We start from the raw sequence: 18,713 nt of genomic DNA, 5'->3' as shown, positions 1-18,713 counted from the left end.
GGTTGTTAAATTAATAACATCTTACTTGATTGTTAGCCTATAAATTTAAGTAATAATGTAATGTAATATTCACATATTTTGCATGTTTAGTTAAAATGGAAGTGACATCCCGAAAACCAAAGCGGTAATTGGTATTGATAATTAATTCATGTTCATATTTTTACAGAAAAAAAATAGTTTACTTAGACTGCGTGGAGCTGGCGTAACTGGAAGTCGTTTATAGACGAACACTTCAATGCGCTTCCTGGCACACGGTATGCAGCAGCTATTAAATAAAAAAAGTAAATTGTACGTAAATATTTATTTACACTTATTTCATTCGGACAAACTACCACAAATAGAATGTGTACTTCCGTTACAGGAAATATCTGTACTTCTGAATGTCGTCTGCACCCCCCGGCGGAATCATGGTAAAGACATGTAGCGACGGTGAAGAAACCTCCTTTTGTTTGCGGAAGAACGAATGTTTTCGCTTCACGAACACCGACCGCCCAGTGCCGATACTTGCCGCTGGATTATCTGCAGCACGGCGCGACTACTTGCGTGACAACGTGCGCTCTATATTGTCAGCTCGAGGTCGCGAAGGCTTTCCGTGTTGGACAGCATGTGTTATTTGTATTGTTGCTAAAGAGTTTCATTTAACCAGTGATGGTAAATATATGATGTATTCTGCACGTTTGGTTGTATCACAAAAAGATAGAATGAGTAGGCGATTATTTAAATTGAAAAAAAAGTTAACGGTATTCAATTTTGTGAAGAAAATCATAAATTAATATTGACACAATATATGGCACAACCAAACAGTAACACATTAACGTCATCGGTATCGAAAAGAAAAACATTAAACATTTAAACATTATGTCGAAGGGAAAATCCCAGAAGACAACACATTTGTTCACAAAAACGACTTAAAATATCTTTTAAAAAGTGTGTGAGTCATCAGCACGCGATCGACAGCCTTTAATGTTTAAAATAATAACGCTTACCCATTTCGAACCTTCAGACTTAAGCGACCCATGAATACAAATACAAACTACCAGTAATTGCGGGTAATTAAAAATCAGTTCTCTTAAGTGAAATTGTTACCAGTCTCTCTTTTAAAGACAAGCTGACATTGTCCAATGTAATTATCTATTGGTAGAAACTTATACAAAATACAAAAGAACAAAAGAATTGTCACTTTGTCGTAAAAGTTATTTTTTGTTTATTCATCATTGGTTTCAAAATTGCAAATGTATGTGTTTGTTGAATTGTGGAAAAAACTGCGGTACGAAATATTGAACAACCGACGGGCAAACAAAAGATTTGTTTTAGAAATAAAGCGAGGATTTCAAAGTGTAAATGGTGAAACATTGTTTAAAATAACATTTAAAAAATAAACACAAACATATACATAATTTACACGTAATAGATGCGGTGGGATTTAAGTGATTCACATCAGAACAAAACAAAGCATTTTACAAGTAAAAGATTATTTTATGTCTTTGTTTATTCGCTAAACATCAATTATGCTCATTCACCGGTAGCAACAATTGTATAAAACTGGATTTCTGCACAGACGGACGGGAAATACGGAATATGTTTGTCGGACAAAAAAAACAAACACCGAATGACCGTAATATGTGAATGTTCAAATTGTCAAGAAGCCTTCCTAACCAAACTCCGCTTATTTGACCTATAAATGTCAACTGAACTATCTCGCTGACGTGGACGACCCTCATTATGCCGATCGGAATCGAGAACGTGCTGAAGGATGTGGACATGCAGATCGTGTACCGCAGACTGGAGGCCCGGAAGAGGTACGTCTTTGATTTTAAAACCGCAGGAAGCGAGGATTTATACTTTAGAGTCACTGTGTCTAACGGTTTTTTGGTTTGTAGGTCCGCAAAAGTTGTTGGAGCGACCTACTTGCACATTTCACAAGCAATTAAATTTAAACTTAAAAATAGCGTGACTATTTAGTGTAATTGTGCAAGGCACAATCTTACGCGCAGCGTTCCACCTAATTCTAAAACATTTAAGTGCACTTTAAGCTAGCAATTGGCCTGGCTTCCATGCACCAGACAAAGCCGTGTAATAATGTTTTAATATCACGCAAACGAAGTTTAACAAATAGGCGACGCGATGTCGGTTGGTCGGTTGGTTTGTCTGTTGGTTGGTCTGTCCGCACAAATATTATGAGTTTGTGGAGCAAACAACGTCTACAGTCTCAGGCTAATGAATTGAAGCTTGCCATTCACCATTTTCAATCAATATTAAGCAAATGAGTTTAAACTCGAATTATGTCATCACCATAAAGTGAAGAAATGCAAGACATTTTGACGTGCAGTTATCAAATGTTCCTGAGTTATGTGCCCTTGAACTGAGTCATGGGCATGGCTGCTATGCATCCGTCAAAACATTAGTCAAAACATTTAAGACTACAGTAGTCACTTTTGTGAAAAAGCTCTAGTGGTGTTTGTTTGTTTTTATCATTTTTAGTTAAATGCACGGTTTATACATGATACCCGTTTCATCAACGAAGTCGCCAAGTACATCTGCAACCGCTTGTATATGTCGACGTTATGATTTTATTGATCAACCGCAAGTTATTTTTGTGTATAATGAAGGTACCGGAATATTATCTGACGTTTTCAGTAAGTCAAGTCCAACTGAGGGGTATTTTAACCTTAATTGGTAAATGGTATTTTATAACTTTATAAACTGGACCCCAATCATTCGCAAGGAGTAGCTTAAGGCAAGTTGCTTAGATGAAAATTATTTAGTAATTTTGCATTCATTACATGCGTAGGTCAATTTTCTTTAAAAATATAATAATGAGGCAAATATACGTTATTTATTTAATGTTTAAAGTTAATATTAATCTGAGGAACTGATAGATGCCACACCGGTTTATTATTTAAAAGTTCGCACATTTTCCTCATCACAGGGACATCACCGCCGACGGCAAGATGTCCAAGCGGCAGCTGGCGATGGCTTACCGCGGCTACCACGGGCTCGAGTCGCAGTACCACGCACTGCAGCATCTCTCCAATGACGTCATGCTCAACGCCAAACTGCGCAACGACAACATCCAGAACCGGCACGCAGATGAAATGCGCGCACTCATTGAGCAAGAGCGCAATTCACGCAAAGAAAACGAGAAAGCGCTGCAGGCGATGCGAGAGGACTTCACCGCTCAGATCGCTTATCAGTACGTGTCTAAGAACCACAGCTTCAAGCGCAACTTCCAGTCCCGGAATCAGACGGCGCGTAAACCTCGGCCGGTTTCGGACAATCCGCAGCTTTACGCGCAGGAAATCGAGAGGCGACAGCAGTCTAGTCGCGGCGGCTCGAGACCTCTCGGGTCGCTGCGCGAGGTTGATAAATACAAAGACGAACTCAAGTTCCCGCCGATACGGCCCTCGGAGACGTCAGGGGGAAAAGAGGCGCTATCGCCGCGCGTGAATATGATGGGAGGGAAAACATATCAAGAGATGAAGAATCGGAACCCGGAGGAAGATGACGCTGAGAAAAAGTTATCATCGTTTCCGAATATTGAGAACGCAATGGGCGTAGAGATTCGGTACAAATACAAGCCGAACGAAGATGAAAAAAGCAGTATGATATCAGCGCCTCCGGGTAACATGGACGCAGAGACAATTATCGACAGCTATTTTTCGCCGTCGCCTTCGGGCCTCGTGGCTTTGGACATGGGACAGAACCTCGTTCAGCTTAGACGCGCCGAAAGGGAGCGCTACGAGACACAGCGCCGGCAACTTCCGGCTACCCCTGGGCCTAAAAACAAAATATTGCTGGTGGCAAGGAAAACGGCGGAAAGCAAAGAGGCATGGCGACGAGTACTTCCGGATACTCCCGTGCGACCGTCTACTGTCTTTCCAGGTACATGTATATAGGAGAACGAGACCGGTCGATTTGTTGAACCTGGAAATCTAAAAGCTTTTTAATGTGATTATTTTATGCTGGATATTTATGAGAAATATATTTCACATAAAAGGGAATACAAAAATCCGTTTCAGATTAATTCGCAAACATTCCCGAAAAGTAATCATACAACGTTCACTGAAGGCATTTCAAACTAGACTTGTTTAATCGCTCATAGCAATTTTATTTACCGCGCGACTAATTTCAAACTAAGCGGACATAAAAATAGACGTGTTAAGTTAAAAATATAGAACAAGTCTATATTAGTCGTGAATTTAATATCCAACTTCACTGTAATAATGTTATATTCGCAGATTTGCGATGACTTGCGAAGAACCCATTGACGTTTGGAAATAATGAAAAAGTTAAAGTAAAGAAAAACAGAAAATATGATAACATACTAAGTTTTAATATGTATGGTCAAGACTGGTCAGTCAGAACACGCCTCTGACTCAACAAGAGAGTAAAAACTCACAATTTAATGACATGCCCGCCTGTCTGTTATTTAGCAATATTCCTGCTTATCTGTTATTGCACGTTATCACTGCTTATCTGTGATTTCGCGATATCCCTGCCTATCTGTTATTGCGCGATATCACTGCTTATCTGTTATTTCGCGACATCCCTGCCTATCTGTTATTGCGCGATATCACTGCCTATCTGTTATTTCACGATATCCCTGCCTATCTGTTATTGCGCGATATCACTGCTTATCTGTTATTTCGCGATATCCCTGCCTATCTGTTATTGCGCGATATCACTGCCTATCTGTTATTGCGCGAAATCCATGCCTTACTGGTATTGTGCGTAATTTGTTACGAATATATTAATAACATTTCGATCTAAAATAAAATTATTAAGACAACAAATGTGAATGAACATGTTACTGAATGTTACACGATATGGTTCTTCTATGTACAGGCAATGTTACACGATATGGTTCTTCTATGTACAGGCAATGTTACACGATATGGTTCTTCTATGTACAGGCAATGTTACACGATATGGTTCTTCTATGTACAGGCAATGTTACAAGATATGGTTCTTCTATGTACAGGCAATGCGAGGAACAGTGTTGAGATCCATCGGCTGATGAAGAAAGAGGCCACCAGTGTCCTGGACCAGTGGGCCAACAACAATAAGCGAGTGGTAATAATAATGCTCTATGTACCGTTGTATATCGGTCAATATACACAGACGAAATCACTCTTCTTTTTTTGATTCCGCCTTAAAAGACTTTTTAAAGCTTCAATTTATACATACACAACACACGTAGAAAACCTTTTTAGCCGAAATATATTAGGGTAAAGAGAGAAGATTTTATCTGTATATTTTTTACAAATATTCCTACTGGATACGAGACTGCGTAACGGCCAATAAACAACGTACTAGTTAGGATAATATCAATAAAACAACGTGTATAATACTCATGTTCATTTTGCTGAATTGTTGGCTTTTAAGACACTCGAAACCAACCAGACATCCATTAAATGCTGTATGTACAAACATGTTTTCACATGTTTTTTTCATACATGAGTATATCACATTTCGTGTTCAATATTCAGGAGGCGGTTGAGCTGGCGAAGGAGAGATACCGACAAGAGATGACGGAGCATCCGTTACCTACGTTTGATCCACGGCGGCCGACCTCCGCTATTCTCCGCGAATACAAGGAATACAAACGACAGGAGGAAGAGCGGAAGGCAGCAGCGGCACTCCAACGGGAGTATACAACCACGAACGACGCCTCTGTCATCATACGCCAGATTTCCCCGCAACCGCGACCGGCTTCCCCGGTTTCACAACGTAGAGCCGACTTCATAAAGCGCGTACAGACACCGGCGTCAAAACACCGCGACCGCGACATGTCTGACGTGTCGGCGCTGCCGCCACGCGCCGGAAAACTGCGGCGAGCCGAAAGCGAGAAGTTTCCATCCGTTTCCCGTACTACGTCGTTTAAGGAGCTTCCGGAGCACGAACTTCTGGAGCTCCAGGAGAACGCCCTGCTTACCGCCGCCGAACGAATCCAATTGGAGAAAAATAAAAGAGACGCTGAAAACAAGCCGCCTCCTAAGCCGAAACCTGAGACTTCGGACCCTGTCGCTGAATCCTTACCAAAACCACGTGATGAGCGCGATGAGAAAAAGCGAGGAAAGAGAGGCCGGCGACGTTTACCGCCGACGCCGCATCCGGCTGTTGCGCAGGAGGTGGAGATTGGTGATGACCACGTCATTGCAAACGTCCAGCTGTTTACAAACGCATTGCTGCGAGTGGATACTGATGTCGATATGATCAATAAGGTCAAGCTCGCGAACGTCGACGATGATGAGGTCGCGGGCAAAACAACGATGTCGCAAAAAACTGGCGATGCGAAACACGATGAAAGCGGCGCGTCGTATATGCCGCTTATCAAACAGAAGAGCGCTCCCGGCATCAGCGGCGTCCCATTTTCGGAGGAGAAGGTGCATCGGTTGAACATCAGCAGCACCCTGCCAAGTAAGGACATGTTGCCAAAGGTCTCCAAGCGCATGGAGTTCAGCTATGAAAACTTCACGCGGCTACCATCGGATACCGCCAAGAAGCGCCTAGAGTTGAAGGCGCGACAAAAGCGGAAGATCCAGCAGAAAAACGCGCAACTCGAAGAAGAGCGCCGACAGCGCCTCCAGACCGCCAATGCGCCAACGAAACCTAAAGGCGCAGATGAGCGCCCGCCGACGAGAGTGAGCTTCAATGAAAACGTGATCGTTTTCCAGACGATTTAAATATTTGTTATTTTGCTCTGTTTGATTAGAACAAAATGCCTGTTTTCGATAGTTTGGACTTTAAATACATTCTATTTTTAGTCCCCTACCGGTTTCAACGGAGGGGACTTATGGTTTGCGCTCTGTGTGTGCTTCAGTCCGTAAGTCTGTAAGTCTGTCACACTGGATCCGGCGATAACTTTTAAAGTTCTTAATATTTTTGATGAAACTTGAAACATGGATAGATGGCAATATGGACATTATGCACGTCATTTAATTTTGTTCATACGTCAAAAATTATGGTTGCAATGGCAACAAATAGACTAGAAATACTGTTGGAAATGGTGGTTTTCTGGATCCTGCGATAACTTTAGAAGTTCTTCATATGTTTTCATCAAACTTGAAACATGGATAGATGGCAATATGGACATTATGCACGTCATTTCATTTTGTTCCTTCATCAAAAATTCTGGTTTCTATGGCAACAAATAGACTACAAATACTGCTGAAAATGGTGGTTTTCTGGATCCTGCGATAACTTTAAAAGTTCTTCATATTTTTTCACGAAACTTCAAATATGGATAGATGGCAATATGGACATTATGCACGTTATTTTATTTTGTTCATACGTCAAAAAGTTTGGTTGCTATGGCAACAAATAGAATAGAAATACTGCTGAAAATGGTGGTTTTCTGGATCCTGCGATAACTTTAAAAGTTTTTCATATTTTCTTTAATGAAACTTGAAACATGGATAGATGGCAATATGGATATAATGCACGTCATTTCATTTTGTTCCTACGTCAAAAATTCTGGTTGCTATGGCAACAACAAAAAAGTTCTGACACTGTTGGAATTTCTGACAATGGTGGAGCCGGTAGGGGATTTTTATTGCTTGGCAAAAGTCTTGTTTTTAAATGTGTGTCTTTAATACATAGTAAACATGTTTTTGTTTAATGCACGTCTTCCAGACAAAGAACTCTTCCTGCTCTGCACATATGATATTGTGTTGATTTGGTGTTGCGTCTTCTGTTTCTATTTAAAATTCGTTTTTTATTTTTTATAATATTGACATTTGAAAAAGAGTTGACCCTTTCAAAGCAAGTATGTTTGTACGGAAGACAATTTTGTGATATGTTTCATTTCAAGTAAGTGAGATATAAATTAAATTTAGTTTAAAGACGTTATTCGGTGTAAATTGTTAAATAAAGATTGACGACGGACATTTATACATAATATGGTAAACACTAGCTTCATCGGTACAAATTATTTGGCGTATTACAATTATGTTCTTTAATCCAGTGCATATATACACTTTTTAATACAAATACCAATACGAAGTTTAGTCCATGTATCGTCATGCCACTTAAACATTATGTTTTAACTGCCGATATAATTAATTTCGACTGACTTTTTGTATAAAAACGGCGAAAAGAAATATTCGCCACATACATGAACACGTCACATTTGAATATATACGACACACCGATTTGCTAAGGTGAGTTCTTCTTTCTTTCCAATTCCAAATTTCCAAATTCTTTCCAATGAACATTGCATACTTTACTATTTACGTAGTTATTATTTCCAGATGAAAAATATACGTCATTTATCTTTAAAGCTAAATTGTGCCATCAGTATCAACTTTCACTGACGTGTATCGATATCCACATTCTGGCTCGCCGACTTACTAGAAAGTCATACTGACCGAGTAGTGACCCCTGAATTCTGCGCAAGTGCCCATAGCACACCAATGCAGCGCAATTAACATTGGTAAATTAACACTTAAACGTGTTTGAAGGTGTTTATTAATTACGATATGTATTATATTGTTTGTATTTAGACGATTAACATTTGTATAAGTCTTAATAAACTGTTTGTTCTGTTCTGATAAAGTGAATTGTCTGTGTAAAAAACACTGTAAAGATTTATGTTTGACAACACAAATATATGATTAATAATATGCAAAACGACGAAGACATTGTTAGCAAAACACACCGATACCGACAAGAGTATGCCTCAGAAAGCATTGTTGTCTAGGTGTAATAATATCAAAGCGCTGAAGGCACTGAAGTTGTTCGCTATTGCATAATTAAAGACGTAATTCATTTTTCAAAATTAATCGCAAGTTTGAAATGAACACATGCCATTCACATTTTTGAAGAGTGTGTCATAACGCACGGGTCGAGCTTTGTGTGCACTTTTTATCATCCTATTTATTTCGTATAGATAACTTAGACAAAATAAAAACAACATGGCCTTTTTGGACGTTCTGAAAGCATAGAAAGTATGATGAAAATGGCAGTGAGAACTGAATATAAAGACAATTTGCATTAACCATCATATTGAATGAATATTGTTGGAATATTTAATATCTATCTCACTAAGTATATAATTTCATGGTGAAAATTCACTTTACAAAACTTTTGATTTTTGACACCATATACAAATTCAAAATATACAAGAAGATCATTGATGAAAATAAATAAATAATAAATCTGCGAGCAATACTGTTTACTCACGAATTAGGTAGTCATCAAGACAGCCCTGTTGACCCGTACATTGTTGTTTATGCATTACTTGTAACCCTATTAGTTCACACGGTGTCAACAACTCTTACCTTAACATAGGTATAGAGCACTCATGCGCTTTTTCGGCATAGCTGTTTTACTCAGCTTTTCATCTTAATGACTTTTACATAACGCATGGATATTTTCGAATATTTTATATGCTGATTCGAGATAAATGTTGGCTACATTACTGTGCCTGTGCTCAGCGCAAAGGATGTAGCACTGTTCAGTGTAAGGAATTCCGGACTACTCTCTGAATGTTCAAACGACACAAAATGTGGCCTAGTTACAATTACGCGTTAAAATCTATTTCGCAGAATTTCAGTTTTGCTTTCAAGATGAGAAAACAATCATTACCAAAATAGTATAGTGTCACGATAAGAAGAAAATCGTTTAACCATCCGACCACAATGTTTGCCGTACTCCTTCAGCACGTCTGGAAATCGTTCCTGAACGCCTCGATTGGCTGCCCTTATTTACAAGTTTGCTATTTTGAATTCAATTTTGTATCGAAAGGCATTGTGCTAAAATGTGCCATTTACAATTCGCAATGACATTTTAATGACCCTTGTCATGCGAAAGTGGGTCTTATTCCATATGCGCCAATCTGATCTCTCAGTCTGGTCAGGAGATACATAATGAGACCATAACATATTGAGTGATTTTATAGCGAACATCATAGCCTCTGACCAGACTGCGCAAATGCACATGTTGAGTCTAAGAAACGCTGGTCGAAACGCATAAGACCCATTTTCGCATGACGCGGCTAAGAAAGTATGATTTAAATGTGTCGAAAGAAAACTGCGTTTAAATCAAACATTAACATACGATATATTTCGATAGTGAAGAAATGTCTCATAATAAGGCATGTGAAGACACATATGATGTGCACTCCCGTAGTATATTTTTTATCTTCTTACACTAATGTGTGGTTTCACACTGACAACACACATTTCATGCGGTGAATATGCAACTTATAAGTAAAAAAAGATCCACAATAGTTAAACTTTTGTTTTCATTTTATTTATTTATTTAGAAAAGTAAATTGCACACTTTATTTCAAAGTCAGCGTTTACGCCGACTACATTTTAAAAAGATATTTCTTGTTCTATTTTGTCGTTTTCGGTTTTAGCGATTATAAAGCCTTTTTGAGGTTGTCTATAGTATACCTGTAGTAATTGGTGAACTCATGTCCAACGTTTTATAAATTGAGAACTGTGAATATAAACAAGCTTAACCTTCTACTATTGCGTTGTTAGCACCCGTTAATACAAAAGATCGCCGCTATCTGTTGAGAACAAAAGAACATTTCCCAGAAATCTCCGCTGTAGAAGCATGGACGAGGTTACGAAACAGATCATTCTTGTTATATTTAATTGTTTGTTATATTCGGTTTTAGTGATTATGAAGCAGTTTTGTTGTTGTCTATCGCATCCCTGATGTTATTGTTGAACTCATGTTCAACGTTGTATAAATTGAGAATATAAACAAGCGTAACCTTATACAATTGCGTTGTTTACCCGAATCTATTAATAGCCTCAGATTAACAAGCGTGACCTTATACTATTGCGTTGTTATCACCCGTGCAATTGGACTCTCCCTTGTTTATCAGCAGCCGCGTCTATTAATAACCTCGGAATATAAATGGGCTGAACAAAAATACTACGTCATGAAGACGCAGCAGAAAGTGGACTATTTAAATAATTCATAAATTATCTTAATCATTCATAACAATCTCTTCCGCGACATGTATAATACAATCATTGTTTATTGAATCTTTTCTATATCAGCTCCTTTCGAAACTATTACATTTAACACGATATTCATATAATGTTTCCATTTGTGAATGAATATAGTTGGAAAACTCAAACCTGTTGCATAAATTATACAACTCTTTCTCGCGCGGATGTGGCAGGTAGTAGGCTCTCCGTAGATAAGCCGAACCGACTTGAAATTTTGAGTAACAACATTAGCTGGTCGCTACGCGACCAACTAAAATGGTTGTGCAAAACGTTAGGATTTCCGTACAATGAACCTTTTTTACGCTTTACTACACACAAACGAGATCGTCAATTCGTGTTTCATTTGATCACTTGATACAAGCTAGAGAAAAAACGGAATGATTCCTATTCTGTTCAGTTTACGCATTTTTAACAAAAACGAAAACTACATTTATTCATTCTGGCCTATTGGCGGGAAACGTTCTTACAATAACAAAAGTAAAGCCACGCCGAAAAAAGAACAAAGAAGGAAGGAATTTTAGCGTTTCGTTTATTGTTTTAAAATCAAAACGGAAAACATAGATACGCGAACACTGATTTTGTGTTTGTCATGCGTGGTTTGGGCAAGGCACTATTAAGCTCACTTCTGCTATGTGGTCAGTCATTGAAAAGAATACGTCGTCAGGCTTCTCATGTCGTAAACTTTAAAGGGGCCTTTTCACAGAATTTGGAATGTTTTGAAGTTTGTCATTAAATGCTTTATATTGATCAATGTAAACATTGGATATAAAAAGCTCCAGTAAAAATTCAAGAATAAAATAAAAATAAGAATAAAAAGGTGACCTCTGCGCAGGACTCGAACCACTGACCCCTGTAGTCCTGGAGTAAAAAAGTCTACCACTTAGACCACTCGACAATCCTTCCGTATACAATCTCAGACGTATTTTATACTTTATATAAGCAACCCTCGTAGTTTCACAAAATATAACGACAACAACAGAACACTCCAAATTTTGAATTCGTTTCGCGTTGCAACGCTTTATAATTTTCGGGTTTTTAAATCGTCAAAAGATGCATATAATGGCTATTTTAATTCATGGTTAATGTTTAGTATTACTGTTTCCTCATAAATATCATAACTAAAACGAAAGTTTGCGAATCTGAAACAACTTTGTTCAATTTTGTCAATTTACCCAAACGTGAAAATGCCCCTTTAAAGGGGCCTTTTCACGTTAAGGTTAATTGAAAAATAAATGTTTCAGATTCGCAAATGTTTTTTGTAGTTATGATATTTGTGAGGACCCAGTAATACTGAACATTTACCATGCTCTAAAATATCAATTATATGCATCTTTAAAAACCTTAAAATTAAAGAGCGTTGTAACGCGAAACGATTGAATAATTTGGAGAGTTCTGCTGTTGTCGTTATATTTTGTGATACTACGAGGATTGCTTATATAAAGTATAAAATACACCACTTATTGAGCACGGATGGCCAAGTGGTCTGAGCGATAGACTTTTACTCCAGGGGTCAGTGTTTCGAGCCCAATTGAAGGTTACTTTTTTTCTTTTTTAATTTTATTCGTGTTTATTTACTGGAGCTTTTTAGATCCAAAGTATACATTTATCAATACAAAGGATTGAATGTACAGCTGGTACGGTCGCCGTGGTGTAATGGACATGGTGTCCGCCTAGCGACCGGGTGGTCACGGTTTCCCCACTGTGGCAGCGTTCTTTAGATTTTACCCAAAGACACCAAGTACTGATTAAGGCCCAGAAAACGGACTCGGGAGCATTTCAAATAAGTAGTAAATACTTTTAATGCAATCGAGCTCAAATAAATAGGTTTAAACTTGACTAAAAACTGTAATGCATGCCAAAATCTGTGAAAAGGTCCTTTTTCAGCTCGTTAATGTATCAGCGGCCACATTTTTATCCAATCTTGATGAAACCTTGTAAAAAATTATCTTGCCAATATCTTAGCTAGAGTCAAATCTGGGTCACGCACGACCAAGAACTAAGTCATCAGGTCAAATCTTAGAAAAAACTTAACCATTCTACAGGCCACATGCATGATCGCTTTAGTTAAACATGGTCAGAATGTTTATCTTGGTCATGTTTGAACCTGGATCGTGTGCGCCTAAAATATATCTCACCAGGTAAAATAAAAAACAACAACTTTATAACTGTATGACTCAATCTTGATGAAACATGGTCAAAATGTATATCATGATTATATCAAAGTAATCCTTGAATCTGGGTCAGGGGTCAAAGATGTATCTTGAACTTGAGCGCTTGAGGGTCATCATGGCTCCCTTATTTAGATTGCTGGCCGACGCTTTTTGCTTATTTTATCGTTTTTATGAGTCATGTTTTGACTTATAACTTCATATTATACTTAAACAAGCATATTTCTTAAATGAGAGTAAATATAAAAACATAATAATGCGCGCATGTCGGTTGCTCGACGTTGTTATGACGCGTTGACGTTGTGACGTCACAGTGAAATATCACGTGATAACAACTTCATAGTAACGTCAACAGTGACTGAACAAATTCGCAACAATGGCAAAATATAGGTGAATATATTTGTGTGTACTATTAATAATATGCTATAATTATGCTATGTCTTTTTATACTATCCGGACCGGGGATAGATTTATAGTCTTGAGCTCTAGCAATTGAGCTAGCAGACTAAACCCCCGAGCTTCTTATAGTCTTCATCTCAAGTCGAGTTAAAATATTTTCTGAAAACGCTCGCAATAATATCAGCACATTTCTCTATCGGCAATCTTATGTCGACCTTTTTAAGTATTTATGAATACTCGGATACAACACTATGCTGTGCACTTGAATAATGTTTAAACATCTTCATGTATTGATTCGGGGCATATCGACGGTTTATACGGAATAATATTTAAAAACTAATGTTATAATGTACTCAACGGCAATTGTGACGATACTAAGTTTTTTTACTGAAAGATTTTTAATTTTGCGCGGAGTATATATATACGCGGAGTATATATATATATATATATATATATATATATATATATATATATATATATATATATATATATATATATATATATATATACACTGCTAGTCGCCAACAATAAGCATTACAAGCAGGCGCGTGTCAGTGCTAGAAAATTAAAGGAAGAAATGTATAGGAATTAAAAAGTAATACATAATGTATTTGCGAGACATAGAAACAAAGTTGAAAGTGTTAATTAAACGCAGAATTATACAGATAAAACGTTAAAAACAGCCAACCTGCTTAGAAACTGTGGTCTAGTTTGGCCACCCCCTGCCTAAACTGGTTCAGGGTAGGTGCCTGTACAATATTGGCTGGTAGGGAGTTCCATAGGATGATAGTAGCTGGATATAATGAACATTTTAAATAGTTACTGGGAGTGGGAATTTGTCTGAATGCAAGTGGGTGCAGATGTCTAGTGAGCCAGGTCGGAGGAGTGACGTAAGGGGGCATTGGTACAGCAACCAGTCAGTGGACAATTTTGTGAAACATCAGTAGCCGGTAGTCATACCTTCTGTTCTCAAGGGAACGCCACCCTAATTTTTTTAGCATGCGTGTGACACTGTTGTGGTATGAGTAGTCAATAGTGACCCATCGAGCGGCCCTGCGTTGGACCATCTCGATCTTGTTTATGTTGTGTTGTGTGTGTGGGCTCCACACTGAGCTACTATACTCAAGTTGTGGGCGGACAAGCGTTTTGAAAACCCGGAGTTAACCCCATCTGTCCGGTATGATGACCACCAACCACACTCACATGTATAATGGCGAATCCCACTAGAGGCACGATCGAAACAACACAAAACTATGACATTCGTATTATTTATCTAAATGATTTCATAAATAAATCATCGATACTAGATAAATGTGACGAAATAAGACGAAATTTGGCTTGTTTTAAGTCTATATTTCGGGGAAAGCCCATCGATATGCATACATTAACTTTAATTATAATGATTATAAGTATTGTTATTTTATGTCGTTGTTGTAGGTGCACTGACGTTGAGTATGAAGACATATACGACTTTGATTATTTGCGAGGTATGTTTGTATTCTGTCATTTTTGCGTACGTTCTAGTAAGTGTCTTTGTTTATGCCAAATGCGATTAACGAGGCTATTTTTGTTTGCTTTGAATGTGTTGCTGTCTGTCATTCGATTGAAGTGCCCTTCATCGTTTCTCATACAGGTATATTTTAAATTCACTTCATTGTCACCATTCGTCATTGAATTATCTTACATTCAACCGGAAACAGTTAATTAACTTTTATCCAATCTTTACCAAGCGAATTAAATATTGGCGTGATTTACATACTTTAGTAGATGGACAAACCGGCGCAGCGCCTTATTTCTTGTTATCAAGCTAAATATAAAATTAACGCGCTTTATAAATTAGTTTTTATCGGTCGATGGAAAAGGCAACACTTTCTCATTATAAGAACAAAGTTGTGTGTTGTAAACATTTAAACAATCTTTTTGTTGAATCGTAACAATTTAAAGTTAGCCGTAACAAAACTTATAGATTCTGTTGTGTTGTAACCATTCCAAAAAAACGGTAACCGGTCTTATAGGTTTTGCAGTGGAATTACCACATAAATCAACGAAACGATTTAGTTGTCTTGTTACCATTCTAAGCTAGAGGTACCCAAACTTATATGTTGTGTTGTGTATTGTCCATTCAAAGCTTCCAGTAACGAAAACCTATTTTTTCTGGGTTGATATAATTTAAATCTTTCGGTATCTGCAAAAATTTCATTTCAGACCAAACACCGGTGCCACAGAGGCCCGGACGGACGTACACATTAGATGACAAAGGAGAAATTGAGAAACCATTCCGTCGGCCTCACATCGACTCCGCCTCCGGGCAAAGACTTCCGCCGGCGGTTGTCATCAAGGTAGGCGAAACGGGAAATCCAAGCGGCCTGCCTCCGGTTCCACCGGGGAGGCGCCGAAACGCCGACAGAGCGTCTGTGTGCGCGACGCAAGACGCAATGGTAAAACGCCGCTTCCCAACACGAGCGGAAGCACGTCCCGCGTCTGTCCTGGAGCAGCAAAGAAAGATCCACACACCGGAAATAGAATTTCGAGGTAAAATAATCATAATCATCCAATGCTACCGGTACAAAGTAGAGAAAATTACGATCATGATTTGAAGACATTAAGTGACGTTTTGTCGCTCAGATTGCTAATTACATCAATAGTTTCAGTACACATGTTCTTATGAAAAAATATTCTATTTTCAGGCGACTTCGACCTCCGCACTCATCCCGCAGTGCAGGCCTATGAACGACAGCTCCACATGTCCAAGGTGAGAGCCTCTGTCCTGCAGTCCATGGAGACCGTCGACGTCTGCCGGGCCTCAACAACCGGTACTGGGCCCTCGAAAAATTCAAACCCTGAAATCCCCAACGGTTCCTGTAGAATCTCATTACCGGATATAAGCCACATGGTTTACCCAAGCGCACCAATGGATACTAGCAATAGTTCCTTCCGAACCTCAGCCGCGGCCAACTGCGACGACCTGATGACCGAGTTCAGACCGCATCCCAGCGGAAGTGTTTTCGCTGAAAGGCTCAGGCAGTACGAAGACTCCATTCGACCGAAATGCACGTATTCTAATACTGAATCGGGGCATACTGGACACAGAGTCAGAATAGGCGATCAGGTGAGAAACGCTAAATCATATAAGCAGTTTATCCATATAGGCACGAATATTATAAAACATACTACCTAAATTGTGTTTTATTTCAGTTTTGTTCATATTTTCGCAATTACTTCATCTCTTACAGTTTTGCCCTGCTCCTCCAGTCACGCCTAAGCCGAAGGATATGATGTCACAGCGCGACTTTTACCGCCGTCGCACGCGCTTCCAGTCGTTTGACGTCGACGCGGACATCTCCTGCCACAAGAGATCGCCACTTCACAACAGGCTCGACTCTCAGCCTCCACCGGAAGTGGACGAAGACTTCGATGCGGAGATCGCAGAAGCCGTCCGTGTAGAGAAGGAAATGGCAGCGTTAAACCGCCACCTTGCTGAGAAGCAGACAAAGATGAGCGAATACTTCAGGGACATGGATATCCAGAAGCCGTCCACCGCCGCTGCCGCTAACTGCAACCTGCCTGATTGCACGACTCCATGCTTCTTCCCGCCAGAGGCCGTGCCCGTAAAGACACGGGAACAAGTGCGCCCCTGGGACGGAAAAAGCGCCAAAAGGAAGCTAGGCTTCCGGTCCAAGTTCAAAAAGGAAGAGCCAGAGCGGAAGTCCGGTCTCAGCGTGGACACCATTCCAGAGAGGATCAGGAAACAGATGAAGAAGTACTTCACTTGAAAGACTGAACTTGTGTTTAGTGTTAATAATGTTATGTGTTTTTTTTAACTTTCATAATGTTCTATGTTTGTACTCAATAAACACGGACCGAAAATATTTGTGTTACATGTATATATAATACAAGATAAGTATAGACCAGTTTAATGTCATTGTTTACATTCGGGATTTTCCGCGCATGCGCACTGACTGGTTGGCAAAAACACTGGTTACATCAACGAAAAACATGTATTAAGGGCTTTTATTTAGTCAATAAATCGATAAAAAAATCCGAAATAAACATTAAAACTCTTTAAAAAGTGCAAATATATTATATTTAGTATCAATAAATGTATATTCATAAATATAATTTCCTCTTCATACAAATACGAAGTAGTTATTTGCATCAGAGTAAACGTGGTCGGAAGACTAAAAACTGCCAATTCCACAATACAAAACAATCAATTAACCGTATTCTTTCTGATAGTAAGACTTTAATAAATGATATTTAAAAAAGAATAGAAAATATATTTATTTGTTTTTAATTATAGTGGTGTGGACAGTGTTATTTTTCATCAGCGATCGAAAGTGTAAGAGCAGAGACGTAGATATATACGGAATACGGACAAAACCCCTCCCGGATGAAAACCCTCCCGTCATTTTCATAGGGGGCGGACGAAAACCCTCCCATGAATAAACATGGGCGGACAAAAACCCTCCCATTAAAAAAAAACGGGGGAGGACAAAAACCCTCCCATGAAAAAACGGGGGCGGACAAAGGCCAACCCGTAAAATAAATTTAACACTGACAAATGTAATTGTTTCACTTAGTGTTGCATTCATTAATCCGACAAAATTACCCATTGTGTGTTTTGTGTATTGTGTTTTCAGGGGTGTGAAATTGAAAGAAAATGTGTATCCATTAACTGTAAATATACCTCTAATGTGCATATATATCCGATAATCCAATATAATAACAACATCAATTTAAACATAAAATGAGGTCATTCATAGACAAGTGAATTGAATTTTAGATTGGATGCAATACGATATAGTGCAACGTTTAATCGTGTCATACGCTCATTCATGCAAAAAAGTGCTTTCCGGGAAGTTTCTGAAACCTTTGCGAAAATGAAAGTATAAATCGGTTACAACTAACTATTCGTTAGCATGTAACTAATTTGTCTTAATAACTTATTTAATTTATCTTTGACTGTAACGTTTTCAATTGCATTTTTGCAGACAATATATAAAGCATACTGTTTTGTCAAATATGTCAACGATTCGGTTATTTAGGCCCACTAATCAGCTAATCATAACAATGAACTAGTTAATGGCATACAATAATATATATCAAAATAGCAAATTGTGAATCTGCAACTGCGGACAAAAACCCTCCCGTGAAAGCAATTAAACACCGACAA

The 18,713-nt window shown here is 38.6% G+C and overlaps 2 protein-coding genes across 2 annotated transcripts; both read left to right on the top strand.

Annotated features, from left to right (window-relative positions):
- The first annotated feature begins 803 nt into the window (after positions 1-803).
- On the top strand, positions 804-7,648 carry LOC127832528 (uncharacterized). The gene is made up of 4 exons (XM_052358036.1): positions 804-1,799; positions 2,930-3,882; positions 4,982-5,073; positions 5,490-7,648. Exons 1-4 carry the CDS (start codon positions 1,723-1,725, stop codon positions 6,684-6,686), a joined length of 2,319 nt encoding a protein of 772 aa, XP_052213996.1. The 5' UTR covers positions 804-1,722; the 3' UTR covers positions 6,687-7,648.
- Positions 7,649-13,431: 5,783 nt separating this feature from the next.
- LOC127832532 (uncharacterized) lies at positions 13,432-17,407 on the top strand. Its single transcript, XM_052358042.1, has 5 exons — positions 13,432-13,531; positions 14,978-15,027; positions 15,746-16,072; positions 16,228-16,649; positions 16,774-17,407. The coding sequence occupies exons 1-5, from the start codon at positions 13,518-13,520 to the stop codon at positions 17,311-17,313; spliced, it is 1,353 nt and encodes a 450-aa protein (XP_052214002.1). The 5' UTR covers positions 13,432-13,517; the 3' UTR covers positions 17,314-17,407.
- Positions 17,408-18,713: the final 1,306 nt, after the last annotated feature.

The sequence above is a fragment of the Dreissena polymorpha genome, chromosome 5 (genome assembly GCF_020536995.1).
Source record: "Dreissena polymorpha isolate Duluth1 chromosome 5, UMN_Dpol_1.0, whole genome shotgun sequence".
NCBI classification, from domain to species: Eukaryota; Metazoa; Mollusca; class Bivalvia; order Myida; family Dreissenidae; genus Dreissena; species Dreissena polymorpha.
Note: the sequence above shows the minus strand (reverse complement) of the source record. Positions and strands in the feature narration are given on the sequence as shown.